Below are 20,961 nucleotides of genomic sequence, written 5' to 3'. Positions count from 1 at the left end.
CCTAACCACCCCCTTAGCGAGTACCATTTCCTCCCGGGACCTCTGCCTTGCCGTACACCTAACCACCCCTTAGCGAGTACCATTTCCTCCCGGGACCTCTGCCTTGCCGTACACCTAACCACCCCCTTAGCGAGTACCATTTCCTCCCGGGACCTCTGCCTTGCCGTACACCTAACCACCCCCTTAGCGAGTACCATTTCCTCCCGGGACCTCTGCCTTGCCGTACACCTAACCACCCCCTTAGCGAGTACCATTTCCTCCCGGGACCTCTGCCTTGCCGTACACCTAACCACCCCCTTAGCGAGTACCATTTCCTCCCGGGACCTCTGCCTTGCCGTACACCTAACCACCCCCTTAGCGAGTACCATTTCCTCCCGGGACCTCTGCCTTGCCGTACACCTAACCACCCCTTAGCGAGTACCATTTCCTCCCGGGACCTCTGCCTTGCCGTACACCTAACCACCCCCTTAGCGAGTACCATTTCCTCCCGGGACCTCTGCCTTGCCGTACACCTAACCACCCCCTTAGCGAGTACCATTTCCTCCCGGGACCTCTGCCTTGCCGTACACCTAACCACCCCCTTAGCGAGTACCATTTCCTCCCGGGACCTCTGCCTTGCCGTACACCTAACCACCCCCTTAGCGAGTACCATTTCCTCCCGGGACCTCTGCCTTGCCGTACACCTAACCCACCCCTTAGCGAGTACCATTTCCTCCCGGGACCTCTGCCTTGCCGTACACCTAACCACCCCCTTAGCGAGTACCATTTCCTCCCGGGACCTCTGCCTTGCTGTACACCTAACCACCCCCTTAGCGAGTACCATTTCCTCCCGGGACCTCTGCCTTGCCGTACACCTAACCACCCTCTTGAAGCGTCTTACCAGTCGGTGCCATGCGAAAAGCAGTCACATACACTGGACAGGTGCAGTGAACTGTGCTGTTTTACAGGGTCAGCCATAGTAGTATGATAGGTGTTGTTTTAAAGGGTCAGCCATAGTAGTATGATAGGTGTTGTTTTACAGGGTCAGCCATAGTAGTATGATAGGTGTTGTTTTACAGGGTCAGCCATAGTAGTATGATAGGTGTTGTTTTACAGGGTCAGCCATAGTAGTATGATAGGTGTTGTTTTAAAGGGTCAGCCATAGTAGTATGATAGGTGTTGTTTTACAGGGTCAGCCATAGTAGTATGATAGGTGTTGTTTTACAGGGTCAGCCATAGTAGTATGATAGGTGTTGTTTTAAAGGGTCAGCCATAGTAGTATGATAGGTGTTGTTTTACAGGGTCAGCCATAGTAGTATGATAGGTGTTGTTTTACAGGGTCAGCCATAGTAGTATGATAGGTGTTGTTTTACAGGGTCAGCCATAGTAGTATGATAGGTGTTGTTTTACAGGGTCAGCCATACTAGTATGATAGGTGTTGTTTTACAGGGTCAGCCATAGTAGTATGATAGGTGTTGTTTTACAGGGTCAGCCATAGTAGTATGATAGGTGTTGTTTTACAGGGTCAGCCATAGTAGTATGATAGGTGTTGTTTTACAGGGTCAGCCATAGTAGTATGATAGGTGTTGTTTTACAGGGTCAGCCATAGTAGTATGATAGGTGTTGTTTTACAGGGTCAGCCATAGTGCTCAAGGGCACATCAACAGATTTTTCACCTTATCGGCTCGAGTATTTTATCCAGCGACCTTTCGGTTACTGGCCGAACTGACATGATGTACCATTTAAAACAGCCTTTACTATGGACACAGAGGTCATACAGTGCTCTGACAGCCTTTGGAGGTGATACTACTGTATGTAATACTATATCAGATCTATTCCACAGTCCTCCAGCCCTCTCCTCTCACCCTGAAGCGCTCCATGAACACACTCAGCTCCAGAGTGTCTCCCTTCTGTCCCTTCCTGCCCATCTGACCCTGTGGATAGAAACGGAGAGAGAGAGAGAGAGAGAGAGAGAGAGAGAGAGAGAGAGAGAGAGAGAGAGAGAGGAGAGAGCGAGACGGAGAGAGAGAGACGGAGAGAGAGAGACGGAGAGAGGAGACAGAGAGACGGGGAGAGAGAGAGAGAGCGAGACGGAGAGAGAGACGGAGAGAGAGAGATGGAGAGAGAGAGCGAGAGAGAGAGAGAGAGAGAGAGAGAGAGAGAGAGAGAGATAGATGGAAAGAGAGAGAGAGAGAGAGAGAGAGAGAGAGAGAGAGACAGAGAGAGACAGAGAGAGAGAGAGGAGAGAGAGCGAGAGAGAGAGAGAGACGGAGAGAGAGAGATGGAGAGAGTGAGACAGAGAGAGAGAGAGAGAGAGAGAGAGTGAGAGAAAGAGAGTGAGAGAGAGTGAGACAGAGAGAGTGAGAGACGGAGAGAGAGAGAAGAGAGAGACACAGAGAGAGAGACAGAGAGAGAGTGAGAGACAGAGAGAGAGAGAGAGAGTGAGAGAGACAGAGAGACAGAGAGACAGAGACAGAGAGACAGAGAGAGAGAAAGAGAGTGAGAGAGAGTGAGAGAGGGAGACAGAGAGAGAGAAAGAGAGAGAGAGAGAGAGAGAGAGAGAGAGACAGAGAGAGAGGGAGAGACAGAGAGAGAGAGAGAGAGAGAGAGAAAGAGTGAGTGAGAGTGAGAGAGTGAGAGAGGGGAGAGAGTGAGAGAGAGAGAGAGAGACAGAGAGAGAGACAGAGAGAGAGAGAGAGAGAGAGAGAGAAAGAGAGTGAGAGAGAGTGAGAGAGAGTGAGAGACAGAGAGAGTGAGAGAGTGAGAGAGAGTGAGAGAGAGTGAGAGGGGGGAATGGGTAGACATTTAAAAGAGAAAATATAAAGAATGGAAGTTATTCAATGTCTCAGTCTACAAGGTGGAAACCCTGATTCTTTCTCTACAAACATCTCTGGTGACATCAACTGGGCTCATACGTACATTATACCCGGGCTGGCCATCGTAGCCTGGTTGCCCTGCCGACCCTGAGTCTCCGTGTGTTCCGTTGCACCCGTCTGCTCCAGGTTTCCCACGAGGCCCAGCCTGTCCTGGGTGGCCCTGGATGATGACATGGAGCAGTTCATGAGTATCCTTAACAACATCAGTACAGTTCTTAAAGTATAAACAAAATAACAGCAGATGGTTTTTTTGGCATGTGTGTCTGTTATTTATCTGTTTTTGGAGAAAATCATCTTAATCCCACTCACGGGAATTCCGTCCAACCCGGAAAACCCAGGAACACCAGTCATCCCCTGCGGAGAAAGGAAAAACACTCACTGTATATAAGTCCATACCAAAACTTGATGAGTGGACACACTACTAGGCCGGTGTTTGAGATCTCTAGAGAAGAATTCCCCAGTCAGTGTTCCTCACCACAGAACCCTTGGGGCCGATGAAGCCTCCTCTGCCCCTGTCACCCTTCTCTCCCTGGACTCCCTGGACACCTGGGTCCCCTAGACGTCCTGGAGGCCCCTGGGGGCCCTGAGAACCAAGAAGACCAGGCTGGCCCTGAGGAAGAGAGATATGTTAATCATCAGACAGAGGACAGACGTGTTCATAAAAAGACAGAGGAGAGACGTGTTCATAAAAAGACAGAGGACAGACGTGTTCATAAAAAGACAGAGGACAGACGTGTTCATAAAAAGACAGAGGACAGACGTGTTCATAAAAAGACAGAGGACAGACGTGTTCATAAAAAGACAAAAAGACAGAGGACAGACGTGTTCATAAAAAGACAGAGGACAGACGTGTTCATAAAAAAAAGACAGAGTTCATAAAAACAGACGTGTTCATAAAAAGACAGAGGACAGACGTGTTCATAAAAAGACAGAGGACAGACGTGTTCATAAAAAGACAGAGGACAGACGTGTTCATAAAAAGACAGAGGACAGACGTGTTAAAAAGACAGAGGACAGACGTGTTCATAAAAAGACAGAGGACAGACGTGTTCATAAAAAGACAGAGGACAGACGTGTTCATAAAAAGACAGAGACAGTTCATAAAAAGACAGAGGACAGACGTGTTCATAAAAAAAAGACAGTTCATAAAAAGACAGAGGAGACGTGTTCATAAAAAGACAGAGGAGAGACGTGTTCATAAAAAGACAGAGGAGAGACGTGTTCATAAAAAGACAGAGGACAGACGTGTTCATAAAAAGACAGAGGACAGACGTGTTCATAAAAAGACAGAGGACAGAGTTCATAAAAAGACAGAGGACAGACGTGTTCATAAAAAACAGACAGTTCATAAAAAGGAGAGACGTGTTCATAAAAAGACAGAGGAGAGACGTGTTCATAAAAAGACAGAGGAGAGACGTGTTCATAAAAAGACAGAGGACAGACGTGTTCATAAAAAGACAGAGGACAGACGTGTTCATAAAAAGACAGAGGACAGACGTGTTCATAAAAAGACAGAGGAGAGACGTGTTCATAAAAAGACAGAGGACAGACGTGTTCATAAAAAGACAGAGGACAGACGTGTTCATAAAAAGACAGAGGAGAGACAATACAATAATTGGGGGATGGAGACATTAACATTCAAATGTATATGTGATGAAAAGAGTGTTTAAACTCACCTGTTGATGCTATAAAAATAACATAGAAACGACATTCACTTGCCTTACAGGCAGGTAACTGGGGGTTTAGTATTGAATGGAGGTTAAAGCATCACAACAATGCAACTTCTCCTACATAATGAGTTGTCTGTCAAATGATATGAACATCTACAGCAGCTAAACATGTTGCAGTGGGAGTGAGACTCCACTCAGTGGTGGTTTTCTGGCATTACTAAAAGTATAGGTGGAGAAACACTGTTTAGACTGGGGGAACAGTGAGGTAGCAGGTAGACCGGTCGTCACAAAGTTACCACAGCCACAAAGTCATAAACCATGAAACATAAACTCGGATTAACTGAAAGTAATCAATTACTAAAACACAGCTCTGAAGAAGACCTAAATAATCCCTGATAGAACACTGTTGGACAGAAATGTCTTTTCTAGCCCTGGCTGGCATTGGCCTACCTCCCACCTGGAACATACCAGTGGTCCTGTGTAGCTCAGTTGGTAGAGCATGGCAAAGTTGACGCCATAGTGGGTTTGTCCCTCTGGACCACCCATGGACTAGAATGTATGCACGCATGACTGTTTTTCAGCAAAGTTGGATAAAAGCGTCTGCTAAATGGCATATATATATATATATTATATATATATATATATAATTATAAACCAATGCTTTCCACAAAGGCATGAAATCATAGTCATTATATTCAGGTAACAATTTCTCAATTAACATAAATGTATACATCACAATTATTATTATTATTATTATGTAGAACCTTACATTAAGCACAAATAAACCAGGGTACACATTTCTCTCTCCCTTGGGATTTAGCAATTGCATTACCCCGCACACACATTAACCCGTGTTCCTCTGCTCAGACGTGGCTGATGCATGCCAGATCTTACACCGCCTGGATAGGTATTCCACGTATCAGCTAACCACAAAATATGTTATAGCAATCTGGTTCCCAATGGCACAGTTGATGACAAAACACACTGGTTAATGCATGTAACATCTGAGCAGGGGAATAGGACCATGTAAATGTAATAACTGCTGCTCCCGAGCACGGCTCTGGTGGACACACCCCTTCCGGAGCACGGCTCTGGTGGACACACCCCTTCCCGAGCACGGCTCTGTTCCTCTGCCGAGCACGGCTCTGGTGGACACACCCCTTCCCGAGCATGGCTCTGGTGGACACACCCCTTCCCGAGCACGGCTCTGGTGGACACACCCCTTCCCGAGCACGGCTCTGATGGACACACCCCTTCCCGAGCACTGCTCTGGTGGACACACCCCTTCCCGAGCACAGCTCTGGTGGACACACCCCTTCCCGAGCACGGCTCTGGTGGACACACCCCTTCCCAACCACAGCTCTGGTGGACACACCCCTTCCCGAGCACGGCTCTGGTGGACACACCCCTTCCCCACCACAGCTCTGGTGGACACACCCCTTCCCGACCACAGCTCTGGTGGACACACCCCTTCCCGACCACAGCTCTGGTGGACACACCCCTTCCCGACCACAGCTCTGGTGGACACACCCCTTCCCGACCACAGCTCTGGTGGACACACCCCTTCCCGAGCTCGGCTCTGGTGGACACACCCCTTCCCGACCACAGCTCTGGTGGACACACCCCTTCCCGAGCACGGCTCTCGTGGACACACCCCTTCCCGAGGACGGCTCTGGTGGACACACCCCTTAGAAACATCTCAAGGATGATCAATGGAAACAGGATGCACCTGAGCTCAATTGCAAGTCTCATAGCAAAGGACCTGAATACTTATGTAAACCAGGTATTTCTAAAAACCTATTTTCGCTTTGTCATTATGGGGTATTGTATGTAGATTAATGTGGGGGAAAAATTAATTGAATCCATTTTGGAATAAGGCTGTAACGTAACAAAATGTTGAAAAAGTGAAGGGGTCTGAATACTTTCCAAATGCACTGTATATAGATGCATAGACTACATATCACAGGAGGCTGGTGGAAGGAGCTGTATGAGGACGGCTCAGTGTAATGGTTGGAATGGATTCAATGGAATGGTACCAAACACACGAAACACATGGAAACAATATGTTTGACTCCGTTCCATTGATTCCATTCCAGCCATTACAATGAGCTCCTCCCACCAGCCTCCTCTGCTACATATCCTTGCCTATGTCAGCAGTCTAATTTAAACTGCCAAGCATAACTTCAGAGAGAACTGGAAACACCCAAAACCTTGGTTACGACTTTGTGGTATCAACCTATGGCCATAAGAGAGAGACATGTCTTTCTCCTTGAGCTTTGTAAAGTTACGCATAGTCAACCACTACTCTCTTCTGCCATCCAGTGATTATGGGAGACTAAACTTTAGTTTAAAATAAAAATCAACTGTGTTTGACTCCTATGAGCTACCTCTTATCTGAATGATGGTACACAGTCCCATTTCTGGTAACTCTGCCTGGGAACATGTCAAATCCTGCATATTAGTATATGTTCCGATATACAGACACACACACACACACACACACACACACACACACACACACACACACACACACACACACACACACACACACACACACACACACACACACACACACACACACACACACACACACACACACACACACACACACACACACACACACACACACACACACACACACACACACTTCCTTTAATCTCTCCATCAAATACACAGAGCATGCAGTCAGATAAGAGAGTGGCTTGGGGCAGGAGGAGAGAGAGCTGGGTGTCCTGTCAGATGCCTGTTTAAATCAGAACAACAATTAAATGTTCAAAATGCGATCCCATGTCATGTCAGAGTTAAAAGGCCAATCAGAGTGTCATTCAGTCCAGCGTGTTTTGGTTATTGTCTGTTTGAAACTTCACAAAGTCTAATCTACCAACTAAATAAACCGTTGTGATTAAGATACTCTGTGTGTAGAAAGAGAAAGAGCTCAGGGTTGGATAGGGAAGGAAAAGAGAATGTGAGAAGTGCCTTATCTGTAGTGATGAGGATGGTTGAAATACAGTATACTGAACAAAGATGCCTACGGAGCTGTGAGGGGAACGGCACCTCAGTACCTCCAGGCTCTGATCAGGCCCTACACCCAAATAAGGGCACTGCGTTCATCCACCTCTGGCCTGCTCGCCTCCCTACCACTGAGGAAGTACAGTTCCCGCTCAGCCCAGTCAAAACTGTTCGCTGCTCTGGCTCCCCAATGGTGGAACAAACTCCCTCACGACGCCAGGACAGCGGAGTCAATCACCACCTTCCGGAGACACCTGAAACCCCACCTCTTTAAGGAATACCTAGGATAGGATAAAGTAATCCTTCTCACCCCCCCCTTAAAATATTTAGATGCACTATTGTAAAGTGGCTGTTCCACTGGATGTCATAAGGTGAATGGCACCAATTTGTAAGTCGCTCTGGATAAGAGCGTCTGCTAAATGACTTAAATGTAAAATGTAAATGTAAACAAAAAACGTATATGTAAAGTGTTGGTCCCATGTTTCATAAGCCGAAAACAAAAGATCCTAGAAATTTTACATATGAACAAAAAGCTTATTTCTCTCAAATTCTTTGCACAAATTTGTTTATGGCTGGAGGTGGGGGAACCATAGTATTAAGGGGAAATAAAACACAAAGTCAGACAACAAGGCAGTCAAACCCCCTGAAGCCTATTATACAGAGTGATAGAGTGTATCTGACCACCAAGTTTGTGCTTGAGAGGGGGAGGTTTGTGTGTATGTTTGTGCCATCGATGCAGGTGTATGCATTTCGGCAATGGCTTTTGGCAAAATCTTACCAATGTGAGTTATACAGGCTCCTGACCAATCCTGTGTGTGTTGTGTGTTTTTTCACGCTGATCTTACATAATCATTTCCTATGACTGAAAACAGCTTCTGGACGTAGAACTGCGATCACTAATCTCGATTTGGATGACAAATTCTACTTCAACGAGTTGGCAGTTCTAGAAGTTGTTCTTACCAGGCCTTAATCCCCAGGACTCAAAAGAGGAAGCGACGGAGTCACTAGAGAACAAACTGGATGAGCTCCATTTGAGACTATCCTATTAGCAGGACCTGAAGAACTGTAGACCGGTCGGCAGCCTCGGGTAAAATGAGGGGGAGGGGTGTGTGTCTCTTTGTTAACAACATCTGGTGTGCGATCTTTAATGTTAAGGAAGTCTCAAGTTGTTGCTAGTCAGAATACCTCATGATAAGCTGTAGACCATACTATTTACCAAGAGCGTTTTCATCTATATTTTTCGTTGCTATCTATTTACCCCCCCAAACCGATGCTGGCACTAAGACCACACTCAACGAGCTGTATAAGGCCATAAGTAAACAAGAAAATGCACATCCAGAGGCGGTGCTTCTCATGGCTGGTGGTTTTAATGCAGGGAAACTAACATGCGTTTTACCTCATTTATACCACCATGTCATCTGTGCCAAAGGGAGGGAGACAAAATTCTTTATCACCTCTACTCAACAGACAGAAAGGCATACAAGGCTCTCTCTCGCCCTCCCTTTGGCATATCTGACCATAACTCTATCCTCCGGATTCCTGTTTACAAGCAAAAACTCAAACAGGAAGTACCAGTGACGCGCTCAATAGGGAAGTGGTCTGATGATCCGGATGCTAAGCTACAGGAATATTTTGCGAGCACAGACTGGAATATGTTCAGGGATTCATCTGATACCACCTCAGTCACCAGCTTCATTTAATAAGTGCATCGACGACCCCACAGTGACCGTACGTACGGAAGCCATTGATTACAGAAAACATTTGCACTGAGCTAAAGACTAGAGCTGCCACTTTCAAGGAGTGGGACACTAATCCGGACGATTATAAGGAATCCCGCTACGACCTCCAAGGAGCCATCAAACATACAATGTGTCAATACAGGACTAAGATCGAATCCTACTATAACGGATTGTAAACTATAACGGATTACAAAGAAAAGGGAAACCCAGCCACTAACTACCCAGTGACGCGACCCTACCAGACTAGCTAAATGCCAGGCAAGCAACACTGAACCATGCATGAGTGCACCAACTGTTCAGGACGTCTGTGCTATCTCGCTCTCCATAGCTATGTACTTCCGGGTTGGAGCGAGTGGTCGCATCGGCACTTCGCTCCCGCGGGTAGTATAACTTTTTCATTACTTTTTCATTACATTTCATTATATTTCATTATAGCACAACGGTTTGATTTGTCTAATCTTAGCAATTTCTTCTCAGCTAGCTACATAGCCGTCTTTGTATCAAAGATAATTGCGTAATTATCGTATTTCGCCGTCCTAACGTAGTCTTCACTAGCCAGCTAGCTAACGTCCACTGATTAGCTGCACTGGGAAAACTATTACACTCAACTGAACGACTTGATTAGTGTAGTGTTAGCTAGCTACATAGCTGTCTTTGCTGTCTTCGTATCTTCGTATCCAAGATAATTGTGTTGTTTAGGTTTAGAGTGTGTAGTCTTAGAGTGATTATCTTAATTTACCGAGGTTAGCTAGCCAGCTATTTGTCGTCCTTAACATAGGAGACTCTGCTAGCTAGCCAACGCTAGCCAACGTCTTCTGAATAGAACTCAACAACCCGGTCGCATTCACAGGTAGTATCACATTTTCACTTCATTTCATTACAGTACAACGGTTTGATTTGTTTGATCGTAGCTAGCTACATAGCTAGCTACATAGCCGTCTTTGTATCAAAGATAATTGTGTAGTCTAGAGCGATTTTCTAGGTTAGCTAGCCAGCTATTGTCGTTCTTTTAACGCAACGTAACGTAAACAACACTGCTAGCTAGCCAGCTAGCCCCCGAATAGCAACACTGCAGAAACTATTACACTCAACGGAACGACTTGATTAGTGTAGTGTCAACAACGCACCCACTGCCCGCTAGCCTACTTCAGCAGTACTGTATCATTTTAATCATTTTAGTCAATAAGATTCTTGCTACGTAGCTTAACTTTCTGAACATTCGAGACGTGTAGTCCACTTGTCATTCCAATCTCCTTTGCATTAGCGTAGCCTCTTCTGTAGCCTGTCAACTATGTGTCTGTTTATCCCTGTTCTCTCCTCTCTGCACAGACCATACAAACGCTCCGCACCGCGTGGCCGCGGCCACCCTACTCTGGTGGTCCCAGCGCGCACGACCCACGTGGAGTTCCAGGTCTCCGGTAGCCTCTGGAACTGCCAATCTGCGGTCAACAAGGCAGAGTTCATCTCAGCCTATGCCTCCCTCCAGTCCCTCGACTTCTTGGCACTGACGGAAACATGGATCACCACAGACAACACTGCTACTCCTACTGCTCTCTCTTCGTCCGCCCACGTGTTCTCGCACACCCCGAGAGCTTCTGGTCAGCGGGGTGGTGGCACCGGGATCCTCATCTCTCCCAAGTGGTCATTCTCTCTTTCTCCCCTTACCCATCTGTCTATCGCCTCCTTTGAATTCCATGCTGTCACAGTTACCAGCCCTTTCAATCTTAACATCCTTATCATTTATCGCCCTCCAGGTTCCCTCGGGAGAGTTCATCAATGAGCTTGATGCCTTGATAAGCTCCTTTCCTGAGGACGGCTCACCTCTCACAGTTTTGGGCGACTTTAACCTCCCCACGTCTACCTTTGACTCTTTCCTCTCTGCCTCCTTCTTTCCACTCCTCTCCTCTTTTGACCTCACCCTCTCACCTTCCCCCTACTCACAAGGCAGGCAATACGCTCGACCTCATCTTTACTAGATGCTGTTCTTCCACTAACCTCATTGCAACTCCCCTCCAAGTCTCCGACCACTACCTTGTATCCTTTTCCCTCTCGCTCTCATCCAACACCTCCCACACTGCCCCTACTCGGATGGTATCGCGCCGTCCCAACCTTCGCTCTCTCTCCCCCGCTACTCTCTCCTCTTCCATCCTATCATCTCTTCCCTCCGCTCAAACCTTCTCCAACCTATCTCCTGATTCTGCCTCCTCAACCCTCCTCTCCTCCCTCTCTGCATCCTTTGACTCTCTATGTCCCCTATCCTCCAGGCCGGCTCGGTCCTCCCCTCCCGCTCCGTGGCTCGATGACTCATTGCGAGCTCACAGAACAGGGCTCCGGGCAGCCGAGCGGAAATGGAGGAAAACTCGCCTCCCTGCGGACCTGGCATCCTTTCACTCCCTCCTCTCTACATTTTCCTCCTCTGTCTCTGCTGCTAAAGCCACTTTCTACCACGCTAAATTCCAAGCATCTGCCTCTAACCCTAGGAAGCTCTTTGCCACCTTCTCCTCCCTCCTGAATCCTCCTCCCCCTCCCCCCTCTCTGCAGATGACTTCGTCAACCATTTTGAAAAGAAGGTCGACGACATCCGATCCTCGTTTGCTAAGTCAAACGACACCGCTGGTGCTGCTCACACTGCCCTACCCTGTGCTCTGACCTCTTTCTCCCCTCTCTCTCCAGATGAAATCTCGCGTCTTGTGACGGCCGGCCGCCCAACAACCTGCCCCCTTGACCCTATCCCCTCCTCTCTTCTCCAGACCATTTCCGGAGACCTTCTCCCTTACCTCACCTCGCTCATCAACTCATCCCTGACCGCTGGCTACGTCCCTTCCGTCTTCAAGAGAGCGAGAGTTGCACCCCTTCTGAAAAAACCTACACTCGATCCCTCCGATGTCAACAATTACAGACCAGTATCCCTTCTTTCTTTTCTCTCCAAAACTCTTGAACGTGCCGTCCTTGGCCAGCTCTCCCGCTATCTCTCTCTGAATGACCTTCTTGATCCAAATCAGTCAGGTTTCAAGACTAGTCATTCAACTGAGACTGCTCTCCTCTGTATCACGGAGGCGCTCCGCACTGCTAAAGCTAACTCTCTCTCCTCTGCTCTCATCCTTCTAGATCTATCGGCTGCCTTCGATACTGTGAACCATCAGATCCTCCTCTCCACCCTCTCCGAGTTGGGCATCTCCGGCGCGGCCCACGCTTGGATTGCGTCCTACCTGACAGGCCGCTCCTACCAGATGGCGTGGCGAGAATCTGTCTCCTCACCACGCGCTCTCACCACTGGTGTCCCCCAGGGCTCTGTTCTTGGCCCTCTCCTATTCTCGCTATACACCAAGTCACTTGGCTCTGTCATAACCTCACATGGTCTCTCCTATCATTGCTATGCAGATGACACACAATTAATCTTCTCCTTTCCCCCTTCTGACGACCAGGTGGCGAATCGCATCTCTGCATGTCTGGCAGACATATCAGTGTGGATGACGGATCACCACCTCAAGCTGAACCTCGGCAAGACGGAGCTGCTCTTCCTCCCGGGGAAGGACTGCCCGTTCCATGATCTCGCCATCACGGTTGACAACTCCATTGTGTCCTCCTCCCAGAGCGCCAAGAACCTTGGCGTGATCCTGGACAACACCCTGTCGTTCTCAACCAACATCAAGGCGGTGGCCCGTTCCTGTAGGTTCATGCTCTACAACATCCGCAGAGTACGACCCTGCCTCACACAGGAAGCGGAGCAGGTCCTAATCCAGGCACTTGTCATCTCCCGTCTGGATTACTGCAACTCGCTGTTGGCTGGGCTCCCTGCCTGTGCCATTAAACCCCTTCAACTCATCCAGAACGCCGCAGCCCGTCTGGTGTTCAACCTTCCCAAGTTCTCTCACGTCACCCCGCTCCTCCGTTCTCTCCACTGGCTTCCAGTTGAAGCTCGCATCCGCTACAAGACCATGGTGCTTGCCTACGGAGCTGTGAGGGGAACGGCACCTCAGTACCTCCAGGCTCTGATCAGGCCCTACACCCAAACAAGGGCACTGCGTTCATCCACCTCTGGCCTGCTCGCCTCCCTACCACTGAGGAAGTACAGCTCCCGCTCAGCCCAGTCAAAACTGTTCGCTGCGCTGGCCCCCCAATGGTGGAACAAACTCCCTCACGACGCCAGGACAGCGGAGTCAATCACCACCTTCCGGAGACACCTGAAACCCCACCTCTTTAAGGAATACCTAGGATAGGATAAGTAATCCCTCTCACCCCCCCTTTAAGATTTAGATGCACTATTGTAAAGTGACTGTTCCACTGGATGTCATAAGGTGAATGCACCAATTTGTAAGTCGCTCTGGATAAGAGCATCTGCTAAATGACTTAAATGTAAATGTAAATCTAATGTGAGTAAGACCTTAAACAGATGAACATTCACAAGGCCGCGGGGCCAGATTAATTACCAATTATTCCTGGTCGTAATGTTGGTAAGTTGACGTCGCTCTGATATTCGATAGGTCTTCCCGGCTGTATGTAATAACATTTAAGATTTTCTGGGCTAACAATGTAAGAAATAATACATAAAAAACAAAATACTGCATAGTTTCCTCAGAACTAGAAGCGAGAAGACCCTCTCTGATGGCGCCATCTTGCTTGTGCACAATTTTGTTGTGTTACACCCTGAATTCAAAATGGATTAAATAGATTCTTTTTGTCACCATCTACACACACAATACCCCATAATGACAAAGTGAAAACATAGTGTTTTACAGAAATATCTGAATTACATAAGTATTCACACCTCTGAGTCAATACATGTTAGAATCACCTTTGTGAACTCTTTAACTGTTTTAAAATCACTATTGGAATCACAGGGAAATCCCTGAGTGGTTTCCTTCCTCTCCGGCAACTAGGAAAGCTAGGAAGGACGCCTGGATCTTTATAGTGATTGGGTGTATTGATACTCTATACAAAGTGTAATTAATAACTACGCCATGCTCAAAGGGAAATTCAATGTCACCAATAGGTGCCCTTCTTTGTGAGGCATTGGAAAACCTTCCTGGTCTTTGTGGTTGAATATGTGTTTGAAATTCACTGCTCGACTGAGGGACCTTACAGCCTATTGTACGTGTGGGGTACAGACATCATGAGGCGGTCATTCAAAAATCATGTTAAACACTATCACTGCAAACAGAGTGAGCCCATGCAACTTAGTATGTGACATGTTAAGCAGATTTTTACTCCTGTACTTATTTAGGCTTAACTTTAAATTCAGGCTGTAATACAACAAAATGTAGACGAAGTAAAGGGTTATGAATTATTTCTGAAGGCTCTGTAAGTCCTCAAAGACCTACAGTACATGTCTAGTGTTGTGTGTGTGTGTTTGTTGTGTTGTGTGTGTGTGTGTGTTGTGTGTGTTGTGTGTGTTGTGTGTGTTGTGCATATATAAGAGACAACTGTCTAGTGCAGTGCTATGGAATGCACTGGGCTGTATGTTTCTGCATGGCTAAAACACAGACCTGATAAATGCCATTCTTCATGTGAAGCTGATAAAGGAGGGGAAGGGGAGATATGGGTACAGGGTGTGTGTAATTGTGTGTGAGTGTGTTTAAGAATCAGGGGAGGACATCTTAAACAAAACAATTGTAAATCACAGGGGACCTGAACAAACACCACAATAGCTGAAGCAAATTAACCCCTTCACCCCACTCCTACTCTGTTGTCCACCCTCTGCTAAATGTAATCTTTCACATTCAACTCCACTCCTTTCGTTTTCTTTCTTTCTTTTTTTTTTTTCTTTCTTTCTTTCTTTCTTTCTTTCTTTCTTTCTTTCTTTCTTTCTTTCTTTCTTTCTTTCTTTCTTTCTTTCTTTCTTTCTTTCTTTCTTTCTTTCTTTCTTTCTTTCTTTCTTTCTCTCTCCAATCTATTTGTTAATTATAAATCTCTGTATTCCTATCAGACACGGCACAGAAGTCAGCTCAACTTCTAGTTTTTATTTACATTTACTAACGTGAAATTAACAACAAATATCACCATGTCATTGGATTTAGGTTAAACGTTTGGTGAAAAAATGATGACATGCCCTTAGGTTGATGACTTTTTGCAAATCCAATGAGTTTTCCACATTGATTCAACGTCATCACATCGCTTTTTGGGGTTTGAAATGACATGGAAACAATGTTGATTCAAGCAGTTTTTGTCTAGTGGGGATGTAACTCATCTTCTCTTCTCTCTCAATTCTCCTCCTGATCTTCTGACCTAGTTCTGTCAGCTGTTTTATCAGAGGCCCAGCTCCCTGGCACACAGCTTCTCCACAAATAGAGAGAGAATGGATATGATATCAGTCCTGGGTCGACCTCTTTACATACTGTAGCCGGGTCATGGTACTCCTCCAGCAGAGGGAGGAGAAAGCTGTGTGTGTGTGTTTGTGCATGTGCGTGTGTGTGTGCCTCTGTGTGTGTGTGTGTGTGTGTGTGTGGTATATAGAGATAGACAGAACCATCTGGACTGCATTCTAAACACGAGAGAAAAGTTCTAGAGTGAGCAGTCCAACCTGCTCTGAGCTTTGGGCTGGTTCCAACACAGAGGAGTTAGAGAGCAGCTCAAGTCTACAGTAGAAAGAGTGTAGGGTCTAGGAATGTCCCGTGTGCATTCAATATGTTTATAGACCCACTGTGGCTTAATACATACCCACCTAAATTGCTCATTTAAACCCTGACACACTGCCCAACACAAGCACACATGCATATCGCACACAGACTCATGACTCTACAATTACTTACAGGTGGAAAGGTGTCTGCCCTCAATCATACTTTACAGATGTCAGAGGAAGGGCCAAAGATGGAGAGATGAAGGGAGAAGGGAAGAAAGAGAGAGAGAGAAAGAAGGAAAGACAAAGGGAGAGAAAACATTGACACACATTCAGTCTCACAATCCAGTGCACCTGCATAAAAACAGAATCTGAAAAATACATCTGAGGATATCTGCTCTTCAAACATCCTCTCTCCTTTCCTTTTGAAACGCCACTGATTTTTTAAGGCTGCGTGTGCATATACATGTGTGTGTGTGTGCATATACATGTGTGTGTGTGTGCATATACATGTGTGTGTGTGTGCATATACATGTGTGTGTGTGTGTGTGCATATACATGTGTGTGTGTGTGTGCATATACATGTGTGTGTGTGTGCATATACATGTGTGTGTGTGTGTGCATATACATGTGTGTGTGTGTGCATATACATGTGTGTGTGTGTGCATATACATGTGTGTGTGTGTGTGTGCATGCATGTGTGTGTATTTGAGTCCTTCAGTCTTTTGAGCTTTGCTCTCAGCCTCCTCTGAAGACTGGTTATGGAGGCTGGTTATGGAGGCTGGTTATGGAGGCTGATTTGGAGGTTGGTTATGGAGGCTGGTTATGGAGGTTGGTTATGGAGGCTGGTTATGGAGGTTGGTTATGGAGGCTGGTTATGGAGGCTGGTTATGGAGGCTGATTATGGAGGCTGGTTATGGAGGTTGGTTATGGAGGCTGGTTATGGAGTCTGGTTATGGAGGTTGGTTATGGAGGCTGGTTATGGAGGCTGGTTATGGAGGCTGGTTATGGAGGCTGGTTATGGAGGTTGGTTATGGAGGCTGGTTATGGAGGCTGGTTATGGAGGGTGGTTATGGAGGTTGGTTATGGAGGCTGCTTATGGAGGCTGGTTATGGAGGGTGGTTATGGATATAACAATGAATGATTACTCCTTTGTCTTTTTCTATTCTCTCTTTCCTCTATCCTCTCATCTCCCTCCGCCTCAAGTAAGACACTCATAAGAGATCCGGGTTAAATGGGGACATGACCAGTCATCAATCAGGATCCAAGTCAAAAGAAAAAAGAAGAACAAATAGAGTGAAGGTGATGACATCATGGATGGATCAGTGGTTTATGACCTGACCTGCTGATTGGCCTTCTTCAACTCTCAACCCCTCCTCATCTCAATCCAAATCTCTTTTCTACTTATTTCTCTCTCTGTCTGGTATTGCTGTCACACAGTCACTATCGATCACTCCTCTCCTTGTCAGATCACTCTGTCCATTCTCCCCACATTCTGTTTTTCCATCCCTTGCTCTCTTTCTCTCTTTCTTGCCTTATCCTCCAGGTATTCTAATCAACATTTTAGAAATAGAGGGTGAAAGAAAGAGAAGCATGGACAGAGAGACTATTAAAGACCAGAACCCACTGGATTCTCCAATTACATTGAATCAACTATTAAAGACTACCAGAACCCACTGGATTCTCCAATTACATTGAATCAACTATTAAAGACTACCAGAACCCACTGGATTCTCCAATTACATTGAATCAACTATTAAAGACTACCAGAACCCACTGGATTCTCCAATTACAGAGAGAATGAAAACAGAATCAACAAAACAGATTCTCCAATTACATTGTATGGCAATAAATAGGCCATAGTAGCAAAGTAATTACAATTTAGCAGATTAACACTGGAGTGATAAATGAGCAGATGATGAGCAGATGATGGTGTGTAAATAGTGATATTGATGTGCAAAAGAGCAGCAAAGTAAATAAAAACAATATGGGGATGAGGTTTTCGGTGGGCTATTTACAGATGGACTATGTACAGCTGCAGCGATCGGTGAGCTGCTCAGATAGCTGATGTTTAAAGTTAGTGAGGGAAATGTAAGTCTCCAGTTCAGCAATTTTTGCAATTTGTTGTAGTCACTGGCAGTAGAGAACTGGAAGGAAAGGCGGCCAAAGGAAATGTTGGCTTTGGGGATGACCAGTGAGATATACCTGCTGGAGCGCATGCTACAGGTGGGTGTTGTTATCGTGACCAGTGAGATGAGATAAGGTGGAGCTTTACCTAGCATAAACTTGTAGAGGACCTGTTACCAGTGGGTCTGGTGACAAATATGTAGCGAGGGCCAGCCAACTAGAGCATATAGGTCGCAATGGTGGGTGATATAAGGCACTTTGGTAACAAAACGGATGGCACTGTGATAGACTGCATCCAATTTGCTAAGTAGAGTATTGGAAGCTATTTTGTAGATGACATCGCCGAAGTTGAGGATTGGTAGGATAGTCAGTTTTACTAGGGTAAGTTTGGCAGCGTGAGTGAAGGAGGTTTTGTTGCGAAATAGAAAGCCGATTCTATATTTGATTTTGGATTGGAGATGTTTGATATGAGTCTGGAAGGAGAGTTTACAGTCTAGCCAGACACCTAGGTATTTGTAGTTGTCCACGTATTCTAGGTCAGAACCATCCAGAGTAGTGATGCTAGTAGAGCGGGCGGGTGCGGGCAGCGAAAGGTTGAAAAGCATGCATTTAGTTTTACTAGCGTTTAAGAGCAGTTGGAGGCCATGGAAGGAGTGTTGTATGGCATTGAAGCTCGTTTGGAGATTAGTTAACACAGTGTCCAAAGAAGGGCCAGATGTATCCAGAATGGTGTCGTCTGTATAGAGGTGAATCAGGGAATCACCAGCAGTAAGAGCGACATCGTTGATATATACAGAGAAAATAGTCAGCCCAAGAATTGAACCCTGTGGTACCTCCATAGAGACTGCCAGAGGTCCGGACGACAGGCGATTTTACACACTGAACTCTAACTGCGAAGTAGTTGGTGAACCAGGCAAGGCAGTCATTTCAGAAACCAAGGCTATTGAGTCTGCCAATAAGAATACGATGATTGACAAGAGTTGAATGCCTTGGCCAGGTCGATGAAGACGGCTGCACAGTACTGTCTTATCGATGGTGACTATGATATCGTTTAGTACCTTGAGCGTGGCTGAGGTGCACCTGTGACCAGCTCGGAAACCGGATTGCACAGAGGAGACGATACGGTGGGATTCAAAATGGTCGGTGATCTGTTTATTAACTTGGCTTTCAAAGACTTTAGAAAGGCAGGGCAGGATGGATATAGGTCTGTAACAGTTTGGGTCTAGAGTGTCACCCCCTTTGAAGAGGGGGATGACCTGGGCAGCTTTCCCATCTTTAGGAATCTCGGACAATACAAAGAGAGGTTGAACAGACTGGTAATAGGGGTTGCAACAATAGAGGCAGATGATTTTAGAAAGAGAGGGTCTAGATGGTCTAGCCCAGCTGATTTGTACGGGTCCAGGTTTTGCAGCTCTTTCAGAACATCTGCGATCTGGATTTGGGTGAAGGAGAAGCTGGGGATGCTCAGGCAAGTAGCTGCGAGGTGGTGCAGAGCTGATGGCCAGGGTTGGGGTAGCCAAGAGGAAAGCATGGCAAGCCGTAGATAAATGCTTGTTGAAATGTTCGATTATCATGGATTTGTCGGTGGTGACCGTGTTGCCTAGCCTCAGTGCAGTGGGCAGCTGGGAGGAGGTGCTCTTGTTCTCCATGGACTTTACAGTGTCCCAAAACTTTTTAGAATTAGAGCTACAGGATGCAAATTTCTGCTTGAAAAAGCTACCCTTTGCTTTCCTGATTGACTGTGTGTATTGGTTCCTGACTTCCCTGAACAGTTGCATATCGCGGAGACTATTAAATTCTATTACAGTCCGTCACAGGATGTTTTTGTGCTGGTGAAGGGCAGTCAGGTCTGTAGTGAACCAAGGGCTATATCTGTTCTTAGTTCTATATTTTTTGAAAGGGGCATGCTTATTTAAGATGGTGAGAAAAGCACTTTTAAAGAACTACCAGGCATCCTCTGCCTGAAGGGATGCCTGGTTATTTTCTGGATTTTTTTCAAATTTTGTCTGTCATAGTTGAAGTGTACCTATGATGAAAGTTACAGGCCTCTCTCGTCTTTTTAAGTGGGAGAAATTGCACAATTGGTGGCTGACTAAATACTTTTTTGCCCCACTGTATATATCAATGAATGCAGCACCTGGCCTCACCCTACTAGAATCTGAAGTCAAATGTCTACTGTTTGCTGATGATCTGGTGCTTCTGTCACAAACCAAGTAGGGCCTACAGCAGCACCTAGATGTTCTACACAGATTCTGTCAGACCTGGGCCCTGACAGTAAATTTTAGTAGGACAAGTAATGGTGTTCCAAAAAAGTTCAGTCGCCAGGACCACAAATTAAAATTCCATCTCGACACCATTGCCCTAGAGCACACAAAAAACTAAACATACCTTGGCCTAAACATCAGCGCCACAGGTCACTTCCACAAAGCTGTGAACGAGCTGAGCGACAAGGCAAGAAGGCACTTCTATGCCATCAAAAGGAACATAAAATTCAACATACCAAATAGGATTTGGCTAAAAATACTTGAATAAGTTATAGAACCCATTGCCCTTTATGGTTGAGCGGTCTGGAGTCCGCTCATCAACCAAGAATTCACGAAATGGGACAAACTCCAAATTGAGACTCTGCATGCAGAATTCTGCAAAGATATCCTCCGTGTAGAATGTAAAACACCAAATAATGCATGCAGAGCAGAATTAGGCCGATACCTGCTAATTATCAAAATCCAGAAAAGAGCATTTCAATTCTACAACCACCTAAAAGGAATAGATCCCCAAAGCTTCGATAACAAACCCATCACCTACAGAGTAATGAACCTTGGAGAAGAGTCCCCTAAGCAAGCTGGTCCTAGGGCTCTGTTCACAAACACAAACACACCCTACAGAGCCCCAGGAGAGCAACACAATTAGACTCAACCAAGTCATGAGCAGCATACCACCCTGCATACCACTGCTGGCTTGTTTCTGAAGCTAAGCAGGGTTGATCCTGGTCAGTTCCTGGATGG

The 20,961-nt window shown here is 46.2% G+C and overlaps 2 protein-coding genes across 3 annotated transcripts in view; both read right to left on the bottom strand.

Annotated features, from left to right (window-relative positions):
* The window catches only part of LOC124044151 (cystathionine beta-synthase-like), an 882,911-nt gene that overhangs the window by 564,782 nt on the left and 297,168 nt on the right, over positions 1 to 20,961 (bottom strand). The gene's annotated exons all lie outside the window — the stretch shown is intronic.
* LOC124044145 (collagen alpha-2(IV) chain-like) overlaps positions 1 to 20,961 on the bottom strand; it is a 128,441-nt gene that overhangs the window by 29,630 nt on the left and 77,850 nt on the right. For both annotated transcript variants that reach the window (XM_046363631.1, XM_046363632.1), the window contains exons 5-8: positions 3,331 to 3,465; positions 3,165 to 3,209; positions 2,899 to 3,015; positions 1,845 to 1,913 (exon numbers count right to left, since the gene is read on the bottom strand). In XM_046363631.1, coding sequence (XP_046219587.1) covers positions 1,845 to 1,913; positions 2,899 to 3,015; positions 3,165 to 3,209; positions 3,331 to 3,465 — 366 coding nt within the window. The remainder of the gene's footprint in view (positions 1 to 1,844; positions 1,914 to 2,898; positions 3,016 to 3,164; positions 3,210 to 3,330; positions 3,466 to 20,961) is intronic.

The sequence above is a fragment of the Oncorhynchus gorbuscha genome, linkage group LG09, assembly GCF_021184085.1.
Source record: "Oncorhynchus gorbuscha isolate QuinsamMale2020 ecotype Even-year linkage group LG09, OgorEven_v1.0, whole genome shotgun sequence".
NCBI classification, from domain to species: Eukaryota; Metazoa; Chordata; class Actinopteri; order Salmoniformes; family Salmonidae; genus Oncorhynchus; species Oncorhynchus gorbuscha.
Note: the sequence above shows the minus strand (reverse complement) of the source record. Positions and strands in the feature narration are given on the sequence as shown.